The 19,990-nt window shown below is 36.3% G+C and overlaps 3 protein-coding genes across 5 annotated transcripts; 2 read left to right on the forward strand and 1 right to left on the reverse strand.

Annotated features, from left to right (window-relative positions):
• On the forward strand, positions 1 to 5,264 carry LOC118040431 (protein ALTERED PHOSPHATE STARVATION RESPONSE 1). The gene is made up of 4 exons (XM_035047367.2): positions 1 to 1,671; positions 3,183 to 3,406; positions 3,772 to 3,995; positions 4,084 to 5,264. The coding sequence occupies exons 1-4, from the start codon at positions 765 to 767 to the stop codon at positions 4,925 to 4,927; spliced, it is 2,199 nt and encodes a 732-aa protein (XP_034903258.1). The 5' UTR covers positions 1 to 764; the 3' UTR covers positions 4,928 to 5,264.
• Positions 5,265 to 6,889: 1,625 nt separating this feature from the next.
• On the reverse strand, positions 6,890 to 9,580 carry LOC118040429 (protein CHAPERONE-LIKE PROTEIN OF POR1, chloroplastic). Of its 3 annotated transcripts, XM_073408619.1 has the most exons (4): positions 9,179 to 9,317; positions 8,718 to 8,755; positions 7,638 to 8,122; positions 7,037 to 7,265 (listed from the first exon to the last, which is right to left on the reverse strand). In XM_073408619.1, the coding sequence occupies exons 2-4, from the start codon at positions 8,727 to 8,729 to the stop codon at positions 7,202 to 7,204; spliced, it is 561 nt and encodes a 186-aa protein (XP_073264720.1). In that variant the 5' UTR covers positions 8,730 to 8,755; positions 9,179 to 9,317; the 3' UTR covers positions 7,037 to 7,201. The 3 variants fall into 3 exon arrangements, with proteins under 3 accessions (XP_034903256.1, XP_073264720.1, XP_073264719.1); XM_035047365.2 differs by lacking the exon at positions 8,718 to 8,755 and having other exon boundaries at positions 6,890 to 7,265; positions 7,762 to 8,122; positions 9,179 to 9,573; XM_073408618.1 differs by lacking the exon at positions 8,718 to 8,755 and having other exon boundaries at positions 9,179 to 9,580.
• Positions 9,581 to 9,835: 255 nt separating this feature from the next.
• LOC118040428 (uncharacterized) lies at positions 9,836 to 19,143 on the forward strand. The gene is made up of 13 exons (XM_035047364.2): positions 9,836 to 10,658; positions 10,772 to 10,838; positions 11,259 to 11,365; positions 11,496 to 11,564; positions 11,654 to 11,708; positions 11,823 to 11,870; positions 11,980 to 12,137; positions 17,230 to 17,468; positions 17,721 to 17,811; positions 18,199 to 18,327; positions 18,419 to 18,572; positions 18,737 to 18,831; positions 18,923 to 19,143. The coding sequence occupies exons 1-13, from the start codon at positions 10,449 to 10,451 to the stop codon at positions 19,106 to 19,108; spliced, it is 1,608 nt and encodes a 535-aa protein (XP_034903255.1). The 5' UTR covers positions 9,836 to 10,448; the 3' UTR covers positions 19,109 to 19,143.
• The last annotated feature ends 847 nt before the right edge of the window (positions 19,144 to 19,990 follow it).

Raw genomic sequence — 19,990 nt, forward strand, 5'->3', positions numbered from 1 at the left:
GACACCACCATCTCCTCTCTCTCTTTCTCGAGCCCCTACTTTCTTTTAAGTTTTAAACCGCTGCCAAATACCCTAAAGGGCTTTCCCTTGTTGTCTGTACCTGCTAGACTGGTTCCCTCCCTTCTCTCCATTTGCTTTGATGATCTCATGCCAGTAGCTTGTCAAGAGTTAACCATTTTAGCAGGAGCTAAGAAGGGGAAAAAGAAAAGGGCTTTCTCTCCTCCTTGTTCATTTCTTTTTGAAGAGTAGTTTCACTCCTTTTGCTTCAGCTTTTTAGCTAAACCAGAAGGACTTCTGTCTCCCCACATTCTCTTCTCTCCTTGACAAAGAAAGTTTCTTCTTCTTTTTCCTTTGTGTTCTTTTAAGCAAGAACTAGTCTTTCTGGTAATGCAATTTCAACTCTACAACTTTTCTTTCATGTTTCCCTAGCCATGAAATGAAATGGGTTGCTCTATATCTTCTCCCAGAACCAAATTCCTAGCAGAAAATCACTTCTTTTGCAAAAGATGAGCTCGGACAACCCGAAACATCTTCAAAAGCAACATTTTCTGCTCTACATGTATAAAACGATTGCTGAAAACTACATAAAACCCATTTTGGCCCAACCGCGCCTCCTTTTTATCCCTAAAGAATACATAGATTCTCTCAAAAAAACCACCTTTCTCTCTTTACATTCTTCCATTTCTCTTAAGGCAGCATCCACACCTATATAGAAGCCAACACACACACAGAGAAGGCACTTTCAGCTTTGACGAAGTGAAACAATGGGATGTGTTGCTTCTAAGCTAGAAGAAGAAGAGGTTGTATCTATCTGTAGAGAGAGGAAACGCCAGTTGAAGCTTGCTGTAGAGAGAAGACATGCACTAGCAGAAGCACATTGTAGATATTGTCAATCTCTCTATGCAGTAGCAGCAGGCATAAAGCTTTTTGTAGCTAGACATTCTTCTCCAACTTCACCATTTCTCATTACTTTCCCTTCTTGCCCATCTCCACCATCAAATGAGCAGCAAAATGTTATAACAAACCCAATGTTTCTTCAACAAAGACCATCTGAGTCAACAACTCATGAAGAAGCCATCGCTTGCGAGTCTTGTGGTTCTTCAACATCTTCTTCTGATTCTAGTGATCATGAGGAAGAGAGTAATAAAGAAGAAGTCATGCAGAGAGAGGAGCGTGGTCAACAAGGTTTTGGGTACTATTATATGCAAATGCCGCTGCCACCACAATCACCACAGAAGGATTTTGGGTGGGATTTCTTTAACCCTTTTGATACTGCCATGAGACCAGAGATTATGAGTGGTTACACGAGAACTTCTGATGATGATTTGAGGTTTGTGAGAGAACAGGAAGGGATTCCTGACCTAGAAGAAGAAGGAGATAGAGATGAAGAGGAAGCGAAAAATGTGGTGTTTGTTGAAGAGAAAGGAAAACGAGATCTTGGGGAGAGTGGGGGTAGTGTGGTTAAGGTAGTTGATGGAGGTGGTGATGACAGCCAAGAAAAGCAAAATGGGCTTACAGTAATTGATAAGCCAGAGAGGGGGAGGGAGTTATTGGAGGCATTGAAGGATATCGAGGACCATTTCATTAGGGCTTATGATTCCGGCAAGGATGTTTCAAGGATGCTTGAGGCTAATAAAGTTTTTTTGCATTCTGGCTTGGAGGAAATTAAAGGTAGGGTAATTATATTGTCATGTTTCTGTCATTATTAACCTTTTATTTCCTGGTATTTTTGCAAGAATATTAATCTTCAATTGCAACAGTTGTACAAAGTAAACATTGGTATCCTAGTATGGTCTCAAATACTCCGAGGTGGTTCTTTATCTGTGTTCATAGTCCTATTTACTGTCAGCTATTTTCACCTCCAATTCCCAACTTTCTGCATCACTTGAAATGGTTTTTATAGTTCAAACTTAAAACCCAATTTCTGAATTCGACATAACATGAGAAGAGTATTTGTTGAGGAAATAACATTATTGCTTCATATGGTGAGTCTTAGTTTAGATCTTTGTCCAATTTTTTTTTTTAAATTTTAGGGGAAAAGATTTCCAATATTTTATTTTATCTTTGCTCAGAAATTAAAGTGGTTTTCTACCAACTACCATGTGAATCTTCTTCCTCTGCCTTAGAATATTGTTTTGCATAATCCTATCTAAATCACGCAGACCAAGCTACCAAATGTGTCTGCTTACTTTCTTGAAGTAATTGGTCTTCGCATGCTATGACTTGTTTCTTTCTTTTTGTCGGAGTTCTTTTCTAGCTTTATTCTTCTATTGCTTTTGGTAATCTTTTAGTTAGTCCACTCTATGAATTTTATTCTTTCAATTTTGAAAACATGTACTGTGGTCCTTGTTTGTGTGGGTGCATAAACAGGGCAAGGTCTTCTATTGGAAGATCTGCCCTGCCTTTTTTGGTTGGCATGTGATGAATAGAATAAAACTTCTTCCATTGTATGAGAACTTGTTTATTCTTGAGTAATGCCAACACTTAAAAGCAGACAGGACAAGAAAAAACTCCAGGAATAGCCCTTTTTATCATGATCTTGAAGTGGGATCACTTGTAGGTCCCATCAATCCAACGTCTATATATTTTCTTGTATTTTTTTTATTATTTTTAACATCACTTGAAAAATAAATTGTTTTTATTCACCTCCACCATTTCTTTTTGTCTCTGTGTTTTTTATTATTATCAATTTATCATGGTTTGAGAATATGTGTAAGCAAACTTCCTACAATAATTCCTAAAAAATGATTGGTCTAAATCACGGGCATGAAAAGTCTTGGAACTTGCTGCTTTATCTTTTCCTAGCTAAATGGATTTTTGATTCTGATATCGATTGTTTTTTTAATATATTTTATATTTAAAAATATATGAAAATATTATTTTTTTATTTTTTTAAAAATTAATTTTGACATCAGTATATTATAATTTAAAAACATAAAAAAAATAATTTTTTTTAAAAAATCAGAATTTAGGGAAATACTATTTCAAATGCAGTTACAAATAGCTTTGAAGTATGAGACTCACTTGTTTCACTAATTTATCAAACTGGGACAATGCAATATCTGTTTTCCATATTATTTTGTTGCGTTTCTATATCGTGTAAAACAATAGAGTATCTTACTCCATACTTCTACTGTCAATATCAATCTTTCAAGACTCATCACCGTATTATATGAATTCAGAGAACTCAACAAAACTAATCCAAGCCATTGCTTGGCATCGGTCGACTTCATCAAAGCCATCATCATGTAAGAGCCTTGTAGCATCCAGTTTGAAAGGTTCTTCTACCTGGACAGAATATAAAAATGATCTCTTTGATGACTATGGAGGAATGGATTCAGGAAGCCATTCACTTACACTTGGAAGGTTGTATGCTTGGGAAAAGAAGCTCTATGAAGAGGTTAAGGTAAGTCACAATCACTCAAAACTGTTTCTTCAGATTGTTTGTTTATGAAGTTTGCCTTACAATTTCTTCAGATCATGAAATTTTCTATAATCAAGATAAAATTGAACATCAATGGGGCTCGGTTCCCCATGAAAGGGGATTTCTAGTTTGTGTGCAGTGTTCTCTTAGCAACATTTATGAAGAAGCTGCCCATTTTGGCAAAGTCCACTAGCTTCAAATACAAGATGCATGGACATTGATCTTGATAAACTTTAGTATATTTAAACAAATGAAGTTAACTATTGACAGAGAATTGCAAGATGGTTTGGAAAGCCAAATTTTGTAATCTTTTATTTAAACCCGAGCGTGTTTTTATTGTTCCCCAGGCAGGGGACAGCACACGAAAAATATATGAAAAAAAGTGTTCACGAATGAGAAACCAGGATGTCAGGGGAGATGATGAACTCACCATAGATAAGACCAGAGCAGCAGTAAAAGATTTATATGCTAGGATCTTGGTTGCAATTCGAAGTGCTGAATCAATATCTAAGAGAATTGAGAAACTAAGAGATGAAGAACTGCTGCCTCAAATCGTAGAACTGTTAAAAGGGTAAGGAAGTTACACAAACTACAACCAATTCCGTTCAATTTTCATTCTGGGTTTCCTGGTTTTTTCATTTATCTTACTCTAATTGCAGCCTAACGCTCACCTGGAAGATTATGCTGGAATCCCATGAAACCCAGAACAAAATTCTACTTGAAGTAAAAACTTTCGCTAGCCCCGCATATGGAAAATTCTGCAATGACTCACACCGGCTTGCGACACTTCAGCTTGAGGCTGAGCTTCTGAATTGGCGTGCATGCTTTGTAGAGTATGTTGCAGCACAAAAGGCATACGTGGAAGCTCTCCATAGTTGGTTAAGCAAGTTCGTAGTCCCTGAGGTTGAATTCTACTCCCGGGGCAGGAGTTCAGCAGCGCCGTATCGAGCATTTGGCCCCCCATTACTTGTGATCTGCCATGATTGGTTGTCTTCTGTGGATAAGTTACCAGATAAGGCAGTATCGTTTGCGTTGAAAAACTTCTCAAAAGATGTAAGGGCTTTGTGGGCTCAGCAAGGGGAAGAACAACAACAGAAGAGGAAAGTTGACAGTCTAGCGAAAGAACTTGACAGAAGAAACCTGTCATTCCAGAAGGTAGAGAACAGGTTTCACGAATCCAAACTTCTAGAGTATAAACCTGAGCAAGAGTCAGAACACCAGCATGAGCACTTGACTGAGAAGATAGATCAGCTGGACATGTTTAGGAAGAAGCTGGATATAGAAAAGGAAAAACACCACAACTACGTGCAAGAAACACAAAGGATCACGCTGAGTGGATTTCAGACAGGATTTTCAACGGTCTTTGAGTCCTTAACGGAGTTCTCTAAGGCTTCTATGAAGATGTACAATGATCTTGTGAATCATAGTGAAAATAATGCCAGTAAAATGGAGAAGCAATCTTTTATAGGGGACTCCCAGGCTGAAGAAAATGGCAGCAGGTGACAGAAAGAGGCTGCAACGGACCTCGATCATCTCCCATTTCATGTATGGTTGGTATATACACTGTCGAAGCAGCTCGCTGAGACAACTTTAGATTTCTATGGTACCAGGTTTTTGTAGCAATGAATTCCTGATTGTTTTTTGTCAATTGGAGTTGTATTGCCTGCTTTTTTTTTTTAGAGACCTGTAAAACCTTTTGTTTTCTAGCCTCTTTCTTGATATTCATATCAAGAAGTGCCGAGGTACAATTCTAAGTGGGCAGTCATTGTAATTATTTACAGTTTGGTGTAGACCCGATAAATGTCTGGTCTTTGTTGATAGATCGCTCCCTTGCTCTAAACTTGTTAAGAGGGGACCTCTTTTCAGCTCCTCGCCCTGGGGATATGATACTCAGAGAAGTGCTTCCCCTATCCGTCAACCTTTCCAAATGACTGAAGCATGATAAATTTTTATAAAAAATAATGAGTAACGTCTTATGATAGCACTGAAGCAGGAAGTCGAAGTATAAACTAGGCTTCAAAGATATATCTATCTAGTCCTGAAGCGTGTGCTTGGCCAAATAGTCGGATTTCGGGAGCACTTACTTCTAATACTGATCATGAGCAGACAAAGAATCATTACATGAAAAATGGTAGCCAGGTAGTTTGTTCCTGTCCCAGAAGGGGAAGAGAGAGTTCAAAGAGAGCTCTGTGCCACAACTCCCAGCGTGGTTCCCCACATCCCTGTTCAATCGATAAATTTTACCAGTAATGTTTCCAAAAAAGAATCGTTGGACGCAAATGTTACATCAAAAATAGGAGACTAACAACCTCAGATATACACACGGTTTGAAAAATGCAATATAAATTAAGATCTAGATAGCAGTTCCTCAATCATTCAAAAATTTAACCAAAATTACTATTCTCGTCAAACACACCACGTGACACTAATAAGCAACGTTTGTGTGTTTGTCTGTACGTCTGTGTGTGGATACAAGATTGAGTGTTTGTGAGTTTGATAAATTATTTTTCAAAATAATTTTTACTTGGATTGCGCTGTCGGGGCAATCTTTAGCTCGTTTAGACGGTTGAAATTTCTATTTTACCAGGTTTTGTAGCAACGAATTACTTGTTGTTTATTGTCAATCGGAGTTTCAGTAATTAGTACTGCAGAGGGGGGAAATTATATATGGGAGGTAATCGTAATTAGTCACAGTTTGGTGTTGAACGAAGAGATTTTTTAGTCATAGGTTGCTATCTTGCAAGAGTTAAGAGAGGATTGCTTTTTAATTTTTAGCGCTGGGATGATGCTCAGAAGAGAAATGCTTCCCTCATCTGTCAACCTTTGCTGCAAACTTTTATCCAAAATAAGAGTAACATCTTACGCAGGCAACATTACTGACAGATGCAGTAATTTGAGTGGAAACAGTGGTTAAAAACCCATCTTTTAACTTTTTTTTTTATACGGAAGCATTTATTATAATAAGAATTGTTTTTTTAAAATGTTTTTTTTTTTATATATATATTTTTTTAATTTTAGACAGGTGGGAGGAAGGCTGAGAATTTATCCAGTAGCCGGGAACATAAGCCATGTGGTCACAGGGTAAACTATCTCCCTCTCTATATTTATGCATTACATTTTTTGGGTTTTAACATAAAAATAGCATACCCAGGAGATCTCACAACAATGGTGGGTAGTTTTCCTGAAGGGGTGGAAGCACTCAACCTTTGTTGCGGGCAAAAGAAAAACTAAAATAAAAAGGAAATGCAACCGCTCCTATCCAAAAACTGACAAGAGATAGAGAAACAAAGACATGAACACATAATCGCCAGTGTCAAAGTCAATTAATCAAGCCAGAACACGATTACTGATCAAACTGGATATAGGCGAAGCATACTGGGCATCAGGTTTCAGTTTTTTAAACAAAAAATAACGAAGGGCAATAATTCCTCAAGGTCTAAGGACTGAATTTTAATCGTCAAAGAATGCGTTAAAACATTAAATAGTCGTGTAGAAGATCATTGTAATGCCAAGCAAATTCCAGGTCAATTCAAGTCTCGCTACATTCTATTTGCTAGTTTTGTACAATATGCAATGATAAGCAACCTAAAAAAGCTCGGTGTGATCACGCAATTGAATAATTACAGGTTTTATAATTAGATTGCAATTTCAATCTCATCATAACCCTACCTTAGATACAGAGAGACCAAGAATTGAGAGAAGAGTATGAATTCACTAACTACAGTTGCTGGGGAGTGTAGTCCAAGAAACGGGACAATGTCAACCTGCAACCAATTCTCAACTGCTGACCCCACCACTGCTCCAGCCACGAGCCCCCCTATAGTTATTATAGTAGCTTTCCCTGCAAAGGTGACCAGCAACATTCTTAGATGCTTTCTGCTCCTCTTACAGAGTTGAAATTCACAAAATGTATAGAAGCTATGCAGTCTTTGTTTACAAGAAGCCATCGATTCACAGAAACTGAAAACAAACTATCCAATTTCCCCCGAGACTGAGTTTCAGTCTCGCACAGTAAGCCCTGGTAACCCATATAGGTAATCATCCTAGAATGTTACACCCAAATTATTCCTGGGCAATCCCCCACAACCAAACCCAAACACACACGCACACCCTCTTTTCTTTATCTCCAACCATTATGAAGTTGCAAGGGACAATCAGCATAATTAAGCAATTGCATACTGTGCATCATTGACAGAAAAAAGAAACTTTTAACCTGAAAAAATGATCTGATTCGAGCATATGAAATTTTAGGCCAAATTCCTTGAAATTTGATGAACTGCATAAAGAAAGATCAAATTCCTTGAAATTTGATGTAGTGTATATGGAAAGAGCATCACCTAACTTCACATTCTTTTTGGTCATGAAGTACAAGGAAGCACCAAAGCTTGTAGCTAATATCAGCCCAGGAACATCAGCCCCCGCATAAGGTGCCACAGAAGGCATGGAAGTGCCATTAACATAAGTTAAAACCATCAAAGCTCCATACACTCCTGCTTGTAAGCCCAACTCTCCAGTTGATGGTGTTTCCACAGAAACAGGGGTTTTCTTAATTGTAGTCTGCACCCACTGTGGCATCGGTCCCATCCCAGGGCCACTTACAGGTTTAACATCAGCATAACGAATGTTACTGCTCACGACTTTTCCTGCCCGGCGCTGAGTTAAGCTCCGCATGAGCAACATATCATATGCGGCTTCAACCTAAAAATCACAATTTAACTATAGTGCTCATGACAAAAAAAATATCTAAAACACAGTGGTGCAAAATCTTATTCCAGCTTCCAGCTCAATAAATGCTTGTGACAGAAAGCAAATGTCCTTAATTCAACTATATCAATGTCAATTTAACAGCCACTATTTCATAAAGACAACACTATCTTATAGAACAATGAAGAACTGTAGCAAGATAGGTCAACATACATGCAGAAACATCAATTGGAAAGGGGAGAAAACTGGGACGCTCTCTTAACTAAGCTTCAAATTAAAGGTTCACAAAACCCAAACAAAATAAACCTTAACTACTATCTTGAAATAATGGATAGAAAATAGCAAAAGACCTAAAAGACACTACATGCTGCGATTTACTTGCCATGGATTCTACCAAGATCAATATCTCAAAAATCTCTTGAAAATCACCAACCAACAACACGCTAATTCTCAACACGGGACAGCAACGTGCGGATCAAGATATCTGCACCCCATAAATCCAGTACCTCCACCACTAAACTCACTCATCACTTTTTACACAGAACATAGAGCTAAGGTACCTTTGGCAATTCTACGTTCTAACCATTACCTGGTTATGCATCTAATGACACGCTGGCTTCCAGTTACCTTCAAAACTCAAACAAAAAACAAAACTTGAAATTCTAATCGCCATGATAACACAAATCCAATCCACTGTAAACTAAATTTAACACAAATGCAATAATTAATCCAGCTTCGGCACGACGCCCAGAAACAAATTTCCAAACATTGCAAGCTAAACCTCACAGTTCGCAAAAACCCATCATTAACAACCATCCAAAAAACAATAAAAACACTTCAAAACACCTAGAGTCTCAATCCTTGATCTAATTGATCAAGTTTAAAAATTACCCATTAATAAAACTAACACATTTAACTAACTAAACCCATCTTCATATACTAAATTTAAAAGTTAAAGCCCAAATTTTCACAATTAGATAAAATTGTAAAAAATTATTCAGAAAAAAGAAAGAGATAGTAGTCAAGTGTGAGTGAGAACATGTTTATCACCTGTGCAATGGCTTCCTGGTCATCTTTACATGTAGCGACAATGGAATTTTTGGCGCGAAGTATTTCATCGAATGACGCGCCGTCTGAGACACCGAGAAGTTTGAGTGCGCTCTCCACTGACATCTCAAACGGCGCCGACGAATCATCGGCTCTGGAGCCTGCTCTCACTAAAATACGCCTGGGTTGCACAATTACTCCCCTCCAGAAAACAGGGTATTTTTTTAATGATGATTTTATTTGATTTACGCTTAAGGGATTGTGAACCGGTAGTCGGGAGAGAGGTGAACTGGGTGGAGAGAGGTGGTTGGACCGGACTGAGAGAGTGGCAGCCATCTGTTCTCTTTGTGGATAAAAATGAATGGCTGGTTTGGTTTCTTTTTTGTGCTGTCAAAGAGAAGAGAAGACTGAGTAAGCAAGCAACGGTTAATCAGTGAGAGAATATTCCGTAAACTACAGGTTAGTATCCCAATTATGCAATCTATTTCAATTGAGTCCCTAGGATTTAAAACTAAACACGATGCTATCAATGGTTTGGGTGTTTTCTGAGGGTATATGTTTGCCTGACATATCAAAGATTTAAAATTTGTTGGTGAACTAATGCCTCAAGTTAGCCTCCTCTGTCCTTGTATGTCTCTGTATTGCGATTACTTTGCTATCAATTCAATCATTACTCCAATAAAGAATATCACACAGCTAACTGGATGTGTTATTTGTTAATTGGCATGAAGAGCTCAAATTCTCAAGCACAAAGTACTTGTCTTTTCGCTGTATTTATTTGTGTGTTTTGATTAGTGGTGAAGCATGTTCAAGGTTTTTCTTATCAATTTGTTTGTACTTAAGAGAAGAAAAAAATGGAACAAAAATTTATTTTTTATCAAAAGATATATGTTCCCATGTCAAAAATAGACAACTGGTCCTTTTGGGTATTCCCCAAATGATAAGATGTGTCTCCATTCTCCTAATAATGGTCATTGCCCACACCCTGTCAAACTTGCATGCCAACTGCTTCTCTGCTTTAAGTTCTGCAGTTTACACTTCAATGTATAGATGTGTGTGGTTCACCCTTTTTTCCCCTTTTTTCTTTATCCTATATCACATTTGTGGCAAGGACAGTGGACAAATCTCTGTGTCTCCCTTTGGACAGTAGTTTCTAGTAAGTACCATTCATGCTCAAGATAGGGTGGACCATATAAACTGCTCACTTTGTGCTTCCTGGGAGCTAAACGAATAGCAGTTGAAAACTGTTAACAGAGGGAGGGAAAGCGAAAGGATGTTGCTGGGCTGTTGTAGGTTCCCTCTCACATCTTATGTGTTTGCAAACACAAGATGTAGAGATAAAAGTAGAAGTGGGCTTTCTTGCAGAGCAGCAACTCCACAAATCCATGCCAGTAATGGAGAGTACAGCAACAACAAAAAGAAGGTAGTCATTGTTGGTTCAGGATGGGCTGGTCTTGGTGCTGCTTACCACCTCTGTAACCAGGTCTTTTTTCCCTGTCTCAATCTCTATCTTTGTTTGTGTTTTGGGGAATAAAAACTTATAATTGAGATCTTAAAGCTAAAGTGCTGAATATGGCGTACTGATATTTTGATCAGGGATTTGATGTTACTGTTCTTGGAGATGGGTATGATTTTGGTGATCCTGATGATGTTGGTATCCATGGTACAGCATAATTCCCTTTAAATTATCCTTTCCTTTTCTGGAGTCAGTTGTTCCACGTTTTCATCCTTACTAGATGCTTACATCCTTCGCTCATATTTAAAAGAGATGAAGAAACTGATAATTGCAGGCAGGCAGGGTCTCTAATGAGATTTGCTAAGCAGGAACTTTGCTGCTTCATGGATGAACTGTTTATGAAGTTATAAAAACAGTGTTGATTTTGTTTTTCTTCTTCCTAGTCTTATATGCATGAATTTGAATAGGATGTAGAAGAGACCATTCAAATGGGTCTGTGAGCCTGTAATGTCTCTTCTTCAACTGTGTCACATCCACTTTGTGTTTCAACAGTATGAGAAAATTATGACATATTAATTTCTCTCTCATAATTTGAAATCTAATATCTGGTTTCTGCTTTATATTTAGGTTTTTGGTATCCCTACAAAAACATATTTAGCCTTGTCGACGAACTGGGCATGAAGCCCTTCACTAAGTGGTTGCAGTCCGCACAATATTCAAAAGAGGGACTAGAGGTAATTAGACTTATTTGAAATGTTCAGAGAGAAGAAAAGTTTCCAAAAATTTCACTCCTTATTGACAAATTTGAAAGCTCAAGTCAAGTGGCTTTGGTATGTCTCAACAAATCCACGGATCATTCTGCAGGTTGAATTTCCAGTTCTCCAAGATCGGCCTCAACTTCCTGCTCCATTAGGAACCTTATTCTATACTCAAGTATGTCTTGTGTTGTGTCCGTGTCTTATTTCTCAGTCACAAAAAATTTCTCAGTTCCTGAAAAATCTGATCTGGCAACATATTTGCAGTTCAATCGGCTCCCATTGGTGGATAGATTAACATCTGTTCCTCTAATGGCCGCAGGTACAATATCCTGTTCGAATATGCATTTGATACTTGGGAGACTCTGTTAACGGTGCTTTGTTACTTTTTTTGTAATTTTCTTTCCACTTATTATCCATCTCTACCTTCTTGCAGTAATTGACTTCGACAACACTGACATGGCCTGGAGAAAATATGATTCAGGTAAGGATCTTGATGAAAACTGTGGCTCTCTAACATTTGAAATTTGATTTTTACTTCTAATACTTCAAGCATGTGGTTGAGATGACTCATTTAGAAGCTCACTGATCAGTTACTACAAGGGAGCTTCTCAAACAGTCTGGCTTCTCAGAAAGACTTTATCAGGATGTTTTTGGGTCATTACTTCAAGTGGGTTTGTGTGCTCCGCTAGAGCAATGCAGTGCAGCTGCTGCACTTGGAATGCTGCAGTTCATGGCCGTTTCACATCAGGTATGGCAACTTGGTTTCCTCTTCAGCGCCACCGTGGATGGATTTGTCGTTGTTATTTAAAGGCTCTTCAATGCTATCAAATCTTAAAGCTCGATAGTGTGATAAATCTATCGTTAAAACAGATGCAATTGCACCAATTTCATATACCATCAGTTTTTTTTCATCCACATAAACGTCAGGAGACTCGTATATAACTGAGAAAAGTACAAGATTGGAAGCCAAAAGCTTAGAATTCTGATTCTACAATATTGCCTTTATAGTAGTAAATACAGAGGATTTTTAGGAGAAATCCTAGGAGCGAAAATAAATGTATATATACCAGAAAGGAAACACAATTAGTCCTAGTTATAAGGACTCAATTTGGAGAAAAAAGAGCTGAAATTCCCATCTTGATGAGGAGTCGCGTGAACTGGTCATGACCCAAATCCTTAGTAAAAAGATCAACAAGTTGATTTGTAGAAGAAACATGAAAGGTAGGGATGTCATTGGATTGAACATGTTCTTGAATGAAGTGACAATTAACTTCGATGTATTTAGTTTAGTTAGTTCATGAAAAATAAGATTTGCAACAATTTGGATGGTTGTTTGATTGTCCTAATAAAGATGAGCTAGAGAAGAGCAATCAACTTGTAAGTCTTGAAGAAGAGTATGAAGCCAAATGAGTTCACCGGTCATAGAAGTCATAGGAGAATCAGTGACTTGTTTCTTTGATTTTTAAGAAATAGGAGAATCACCAAGAAGCACAACATAACCAGAGGTGGATTGACAAGTAGTAAGACAACTAGCCCAATCTGAATCACAATAAGCTTGCAAGTGTAAAGCACTTGCTAGGAAGAAATATACCTTGGCTAGGTGACAATTTAATATAGTGTGAGGTGCGTATAACAGCATCAAGATAGGGTTGTCGCGAATCTTGCATGAATTGACTTAGAACTTGAACTGAACAACTCAATTCTAACTGAGTGATAGTCAAATAAAGTAATTGCCCAATGAATTGTCGATATTGACAAAGGCCAGCCATGGATTTACCAAGATTATGTTAGAGTTTAAGCTTCTACTCCACAGGGAAATGTATGGGTTTGCTAGCTACAAGACTAGTTTCTTGAAGAATATCCAAGGCATACTTACTTTGTTTAAGAACAATGCTTTTAAGAGAAGCGAGCAACTTTAATTCCTAAAAACTACTTCAATGCACTAAGACCTTTGATGCGAAATTGAGCATGTAAGCATTTAAGATCAAGAATTTGAATAGAATCATAACCAGCCACAATAACATCATCCATATATACTAAGAGAGCAATAAAAATATTGTTTCTTCCATGTATGAATAAAGAATGGTCAGCACCTAATTGCTGGAAACCAAGATCAACCAAGAAAGTCTGGAACTTATAGAACCATTTCTTTGAAGCCTGTTTGTGACCATATAAAGATTTGTGCAAGCAGTACACACAAGTATCACAAGGTTTGTAGAAGCCAATGAGTATTTTCATATAAATTTCCTCATTCAAGTCACTATGTAAGGAGTCATTATTGACAACCAGTTGATGCAATGTCCATCCTTTAATGGTAGCCACTGCTAAAAGGCAACAAACACTAGTGATTTTAGCAACTAGAGCGAAGATGTCAGTATAATCAATTCCTTCAACTTGAGTAAACCCCTTAATGACAAGTCAAGCTTTAAATCTCTCAACAGTTCCATCAACATTGCATTTGATCTTATAAACCTATTTGGAGTCAATGGAATGTTTTCCAGGAGAAAGGTGCTCCAAGTCCCAAGTATCCTTAGTCTCAAGAGCAGTAATTTCAATTTGCATAGGTTGCTACCATCTAGGATCTTTAATGGCTTAAGACTATGTCGAAGGCTCGTTAAGGGAAGTGAAGACTACTAGAAAGGATTAGTGAGAATGTGAAAAACATGTATATGAAATAACAGAGGAAAGGTGGTAAGCAATACCTGAGTTAGTTGTTGGAGGAGTAGGTGTAATGGGATTTATTGAAGATGGTAGCTCAAAGAAAAAACCTTGGAGTTTGGACACAAGTTGGCATTCACATCTAGGCTTGAAAGAAGCAAGAACATGCATGACTTGCTCAATGGGTATAGAAGTATTTCTAACATGAAAATCAGGTATGAAGTTTGAAAATGATGATGTAGATTCAATTGCATTATCAAGATGAGACTCAAACAAAGGTAAAGGGATAATAGTATTGGCATCTTGATCATGATCAGAGATTCAGAATTAAAAGGAAACACATGCTCATAGAAAATAACATCACATGAGATGAATGATTCGTGTGTATTCAAACTATAAACTTTGTAACCTTTTTTATAATGAGGATAGCCAGGAAAAACACAATGAGAGGCATGCAGATCAATTTTATCATATGGTTTGGAGTGATTATGAGCATAATACAAAGATCTAAAGACATGAAGATGGTTATAGGTAGAAGCTTTACCTAATAACACTTCAGATGGTGTTTTTCCATTCAGGGTAGGGAGAGAGTGATATTGATCAAGTACACAATTGTAGAACACACTCACCCCAAAACTTAAGAGGGGGGTATTCATGAAACAAATAGCATGAGCCACTACAAGAATGTGACAATGCTTGCATTCCACTAATCCATTATGTTGTGGGGTATGAGCGCAAGAAGTTTGCAATTCAATGCTTCTTAAAACATTAAATTCTTTGAATTTATAAGAGGTGAACTCCCCCCCTCCGTTATCACTCCTGATGGTTTGAATTGAAAGGTTGTATTGTGTCTAAATCATATTACAAAAGAAAGTAAAAAATTTAAATGTTTTAGATTTTCAACATATTAAGTAAACCTATGTACATTTAGAAAGTCATCAACAATACTTAAAAAATAATAGGAACCATTGGAATATGGTGTTTGATAATGGCCCCAAACATCACAATGAATTAAAGAGAAACACCTTAAACTTTTATTTGAACTATTAGGAAAACACAAATGAGTCTAATTGGACTTATAACACATGTCACAGATAGAATTTTTAAAAATAACATTATTCAGGAGAGGAATTTGTTTTAAATGAGAAAAAAAAACATGGTCCAAACATTGGTGCTATAAACTTACATCCTTGATGCTCGAAGTTGGATGAGCAACACTAGAGCCATTATTAAAAGAGCACTGATAAACCCTATTATTCAGCCTACCTACTTCAATCAACCTCTACGTTTTGAGGTCCTGAAAGATATAAAAATAAGAAGGAAAAAAAAACCACGCAGTTTAAGTTTTTGGCTTCTTTTCAACATACAATAGATTAAAAGAGAAACCAGAGACACAAAGAATATTTTGAAGTTTTAGATAAGTAGTTATGGCAATATCTTCTATATGAGTGACAAGTAATTTATTACTATTAGGTATGCCTATTGGAGCATGATCTGAAATAGCAAGCTTTTAATCAAGAAGTTCATTAGAACCAACCATATGGTCAAAGGTATCACTGTCAATAATCTACATGTTATCAGACTTACCAACATAATTAACGAGGCTCAAGGAACCACCATTTAGAAAACACATACGCTAATTATATTGTTTAATGGTAAGACCAGAGATGGATGAAATATTTGAGCCATCACTCGGTTTTGTTGTTCACCCTGAATCAATTGAGTTTTCAGTATATACATGGTTCATTAACTTTCAGGTGTAGGCTTACTTGGTTTCTCTTAATCACTACGATGATGTTGTTTTTAACTTGGCGGATACCTTATCAACTGATAGCATTCAACTTGCATATAGCTTGAATAATTTCAATGCTCACATTGCTTCTGAAATATGTTATGTCTCCTATTGAGTTTTTAAATGGCAGCAAATATAGTGGCTTTTATGATAGAAAGTTGTGACCATGCTACCGTTTGTTGTCCTTTTTCATGAAAAATTATGCCTTATAATTTACTCATTGATGATAAAAGCTCACTATGTAGGACTTGGGAACATATTGTCTTGAAAGAATAATTTAGACTAAGGAAAAATGGATGCAACTTCCATCTCTCTTTAACTACTGTAAATTCTTTTCCAATACCATAGTGACATTGAGAAATAATATCAAATATCTGGAGTTAATCCCAAAGAACCTTAAACTTGGAATAATAGATATTGATTGTTTTATTGTCTTGGTGAAGCAAATAGATCTTTTTCTTGAGTTCATGTAATGCATGTAGCGTTCACTTGAGAAAAACACTCCTCTAAGTCTAGCCATAACTCTCTTGTAATGTTAGCATAAACCATACTATCATGCAAATCTCGCGAGAAGGCATTGAAAATGCACGGAATTGCACTTTATCCTAACTGTATATTGTTTTGTAGTCTGTTCTGGTCTCTCAAAAGATCCATCAATATAACCAATTTTGTTTTTGGCATAGAGAGCATTCTTTATAGCTCTCTTTTATGTAGGTAATTGTCCCTATTGAGAACACAAGTCATGAAAACAGTCCCCGAGTTAATTGAGGGATGCAAAAAATATGGTGAACAAGGATTATTAGAGGGTTGTGTTTAGTTGTCTCCTCCACTCAATTGACTAGGAGTTATGTTTGTGTTGGTTGCACTTTCTTTTGACATGCAAAAGCTCTAGAACCATGAGAAAAGAACAAGATTGGAAGCCAAAAGCTTAGTAATGATTCTACAACATTGCCTTTAAAGGCTGTATTGCAGTAAATATAGAGGATTTTATATATACTAGAAGGTAAACATAATCAATCTTTGTTATAATGAGTGTATCTCGCAATAATAACAATGTCATTCAGCATTATCTTTTAGTTTAGAGAAACCACCAGGCCTATTTCACGTAAGCTTTACTCGATTCCATAGCCTAGGCTGCAACAATGTATCACTGTCTGATGAAGGATGTAGTTTAATACAATTTCAAATTATTGGTCACGAGGCAAAATTTAAAAAGGTTTTGTTAATGTTCTTTTCTTTGATCTCTTTTACATCATATACTCTTAAATCATTACATACCACTACATCAATGTGGTATTACTTCTACATGATTATGGTACTTTTGCATTACGTGTTATTTTCATTTTCTTGATATGAATTTTACAAATATCATCTACTTGGATGCTTGTAGGGAGATTTCGATGTGGTATGGTGTCGTGGACCAGTCAAAGAAAGGATTTTCAATCCATGGATGAAGTTGATGAGTAGTAAAGGCTGTCAATTTATGGATAATAAAAAGGTGACAGATTTCTTCTTCGATGAGGAAACAGGTTGCATTTCAGACGTGGTTTGTGACAATGAGACATACAAGGCAGATGCAGTTATTTTGGCTATTGGAATTTCCACGGTCCAAGAACTCACTAAGAATAGGTTTGTTGTTTCATAAGTCATTGTGCTATAACTTCTATCACCTTTGATTTGAATTTTTTTCTATTTGGTGAACTTTCAGTTCAATATGCATGTTTTTTACTCAATTGTTATATTGGTGAATGCGACACTCATATAGGTTTGAAACTCTCTTTTAAATCACATCATATCAAATTTTATGAATCAATGGAGAAGCATTTTTCACCTTAGATTATAAACCTATCTTGTTTTAACCAGTAATTGGGTCTTATTTAGTGCAGCATTAAGTACAAGGGAGGAGTTTTTGAAGGTTTTAAACCTAGCTGCCAGTGATTTGGTCTCCATTAAACTTTGGTTGGACAAGAAGGTATGTCTAGGGATAATCCTATATGTCTTTTCTCCTTGGATTTATCATTCAAATAGAGATAGAAGCCATCTAAAACCTAAAACTGGTTTACTTTTGCAAGCGTCAATTTATTTTCTTGGTTTATTATTTATCAATAAGTGAAGTATTCAGGTATCTAGAACTTTAAATTCTAGCTTATATGCATAATAGAGTCCCAAAATGTATTATAGGACAGACAAATAAAGGTCATCATGTCCCACAATTAACTACATGATTAGCTTAAATGCAACATTTATGCACTGGCGTGACCTCCGATGATAAGTATGGATACTTAAACAACTTTATTTTTCTTAAGTCTATGTTTATGTACTTAAAAGATCTTGCACCTTTCTACTCTTATGTGAGCAGATCATAATTCCATTTGCAAGGAATATTTGCTCTTCCTTTGATGATTCATCTGGGTGGACTTTCTTAAACTTGAACGAACTTTTCGATGAGCATAGGAATGATCCTGTAACAATTATCCAAGCTGATTTTGTGAGTATTATTGTTCAACAAAGGATGCAAGCTTTAGCAAATTTTTTATTAAGTGATGCGTACCTTTATTCTGATTACTTTTCATATGCAGTACCATGGTAATGAATTGGCACCGCTCAAAGACGAATACATAGCTACAAAAGTAATGCATTATCTCTCCAAGTGCATCAAGGACTTTGAGGCAGCTCGTGTTACCAATGTGGAAATTGCTAGATTTCCAAAATCCTTGACACATTTCTTTCCAGGTAGCTTTCTAAGAGCTTTGCAGGTTAATAATATCTTGTTTCGCACTAAACATTGTTTAATAGGCCTTTTTTGTTTCATTAAGATTCAACAATCTTTTCTGCATCAAGTCCAACCTTTCCTTTTTTTTTTTTTCATTAATCTCATCCAACTTTTCCTCTCGCAGGTTCATACAAATATATGATGCGTGGATCTACATCTTTCTCGAACTTGTTTATGGCTGGCGATTGGATTATTTCGCGGCATGGATCATGGTCACAGGTGCTATCTCTTTTTGATTAAATCGATTGCCTTGAGTGGGTTAAAAGAAACAAAATTTTAATTGTATGGTTCTACATGTTACTTCCAACAGGAAAAATCTTACGTGACTGGACTCGAGGGTGCAAACCGAGTGGTAGACTTTCTTGGAGAAGGAAACTATGCTAAAATAATTCCACTAGAGGAAGATGAACCTCATATCCAAGCTCTCAGAAACCTTAATAGAAACTTTAAGGAATTCAGCTCTCAATTTCCATTGTCTGATTATTTCCTCCAGTGAACCTTTCATTTGAATATACTAATATGTTGCATTGATCTCTCATAGTTCTTCGAGTTCATGTAGTGTTATTGTAGCATCAAGTTCAACATGTATGCCATAATTTTCGAGACTTTACACTTTTCACCATAGTTTTTAAACCTGGCTTGGCTCAATGAATTGACATAAGAAACTTTTCAATTTGAATTGAAAAAGATATTGACTCGGTTGAACTTAATTAACCTAATTAGTTGACTTATAACTCAAATAGGTCAACATTAAAGAGTTCTTTTTTTAATTATCATTTTTATAAAAATATTAACCCGGTTTAATTTTATGATTTATGAGTTGATTGAGTGATTCAATAACCAAGATCATTTTTCATATCAAGTCTAAGAAATGTAAAAATTATGCTTAATATTAACAATTAAAAAAATATACTGTAGAAATAAAAAATAGCATGGATTTTGCATTAATCATGTGAACATTCTCACACGTGGGGTGGTGGCCCAGTGGTAAGAGCTTGGGACCAAGAGGTTTGCTCCCTCTGTGGTCTCAAGTTCGAGCCCTAGGTTGCTCATATGATGGCCACTGGAGGCTTACATGGTCGTTAACTTCAGGGCCCGTGGGATTAGTCGAGGTACACGCAAGCTAGCCCGGACACCCACGTTAAACTAAAAAAAAAAAAAAATGAAAAAAAATAAATTTTGAGTTAATAAACCTTTTTAATCCCACTTAGTAAAACAAAAATTGTTGTGTTACAAAAATTTAACATTTGTTCAAAATTTTATATGCAATGGTAAAATATTATACAACCTTTCCAAAAAAAAATTATATTATTAAATTATTTTGATGTGTTAATATTAAAAATAAATTTTAAAAAATAAAAAGTATTATTTTAATATA

This window comes from Populus alba, chromosome 4 (assembly GCF_005239225.2).
Source record: "Populus alba chromosome 4, ASM523922v2, whole genome shotgun sequence".
NCBI classification, from domain to species: domain Eukaryota; kingdom Viridiplantae; phylum Streptophyta; class Magnoliopsida; order Malpighiales; family Salicaceae; genus Populus; species Populus alba.

Excerpts from the sequence above, each read along its gene's own strand:
- LOC118040428 (XM_035047364.2), top strand. The coding sequence starts at position 10,449 with ATGTTGCTGGGCTGTTGTAGGTTCCCTCTCACATCTTATGTGTTTGCA. Across the intron at positions 10,839-11,258 it reads TGATGATGTTGGTATCCATG|GTTTTTGGTATCCCTACAAA; the intron begins GTACAGCATAAT and ends CTTTATATTTAG. Across the intron at positions 11,871-11,979 it reads CTGGAGAAAATATGATTCAG|TTACTACAAGGGAGCTTCTC; the intron begins GTAAGGATCTTG and ends CTCACTGATCAG.
- LOC118040429 (XM_073408618.1), bottom strand. The coding sequence starts at position 9,511 with ATGGCTGCCACTCTCTCAGTCCGGTCCAACCACCTCTCTCCACCCAGT. Across the intron at positions 8,123-9,178 it reads ACCAGGAAGCCATTGCACAG|GTTGAAGCCGCATATGATAT; the intron begins GTGATAAACATG and ends TGTGATTTTTAG. Across the intron at positions 7,266-7,637 it reads GAATCAGATCATTTTTTCAG|GGAAAGCTACTATAATAACT; the intron begins GTTAAAAGTTTC and ends TCACCTTTGCAG.
- LOC118040431 (XM_035047367.2), top strand. The coding sequence starts at position 765 with ATGGGATGTGTTGCTTCTAAGCTAGAAGAAGAAGAGGTTGTATCTATC. Across the intron at positions 1,672-3,182 it reads TGGCTTGGAGGAAATTAAAG|AGAACTCAACAAAACTAATC; the intron begins GTAGGGTAATTA and ends ATATGAATTCAG. Across the intron at positions 3,407-3,771 it reads AGCTCTATGAAGAGGTTAAG|GCAGGGGACAGCACACGAAA; the intron begins GTAAGTCACAAT and ends ATTGTTCCCCAG.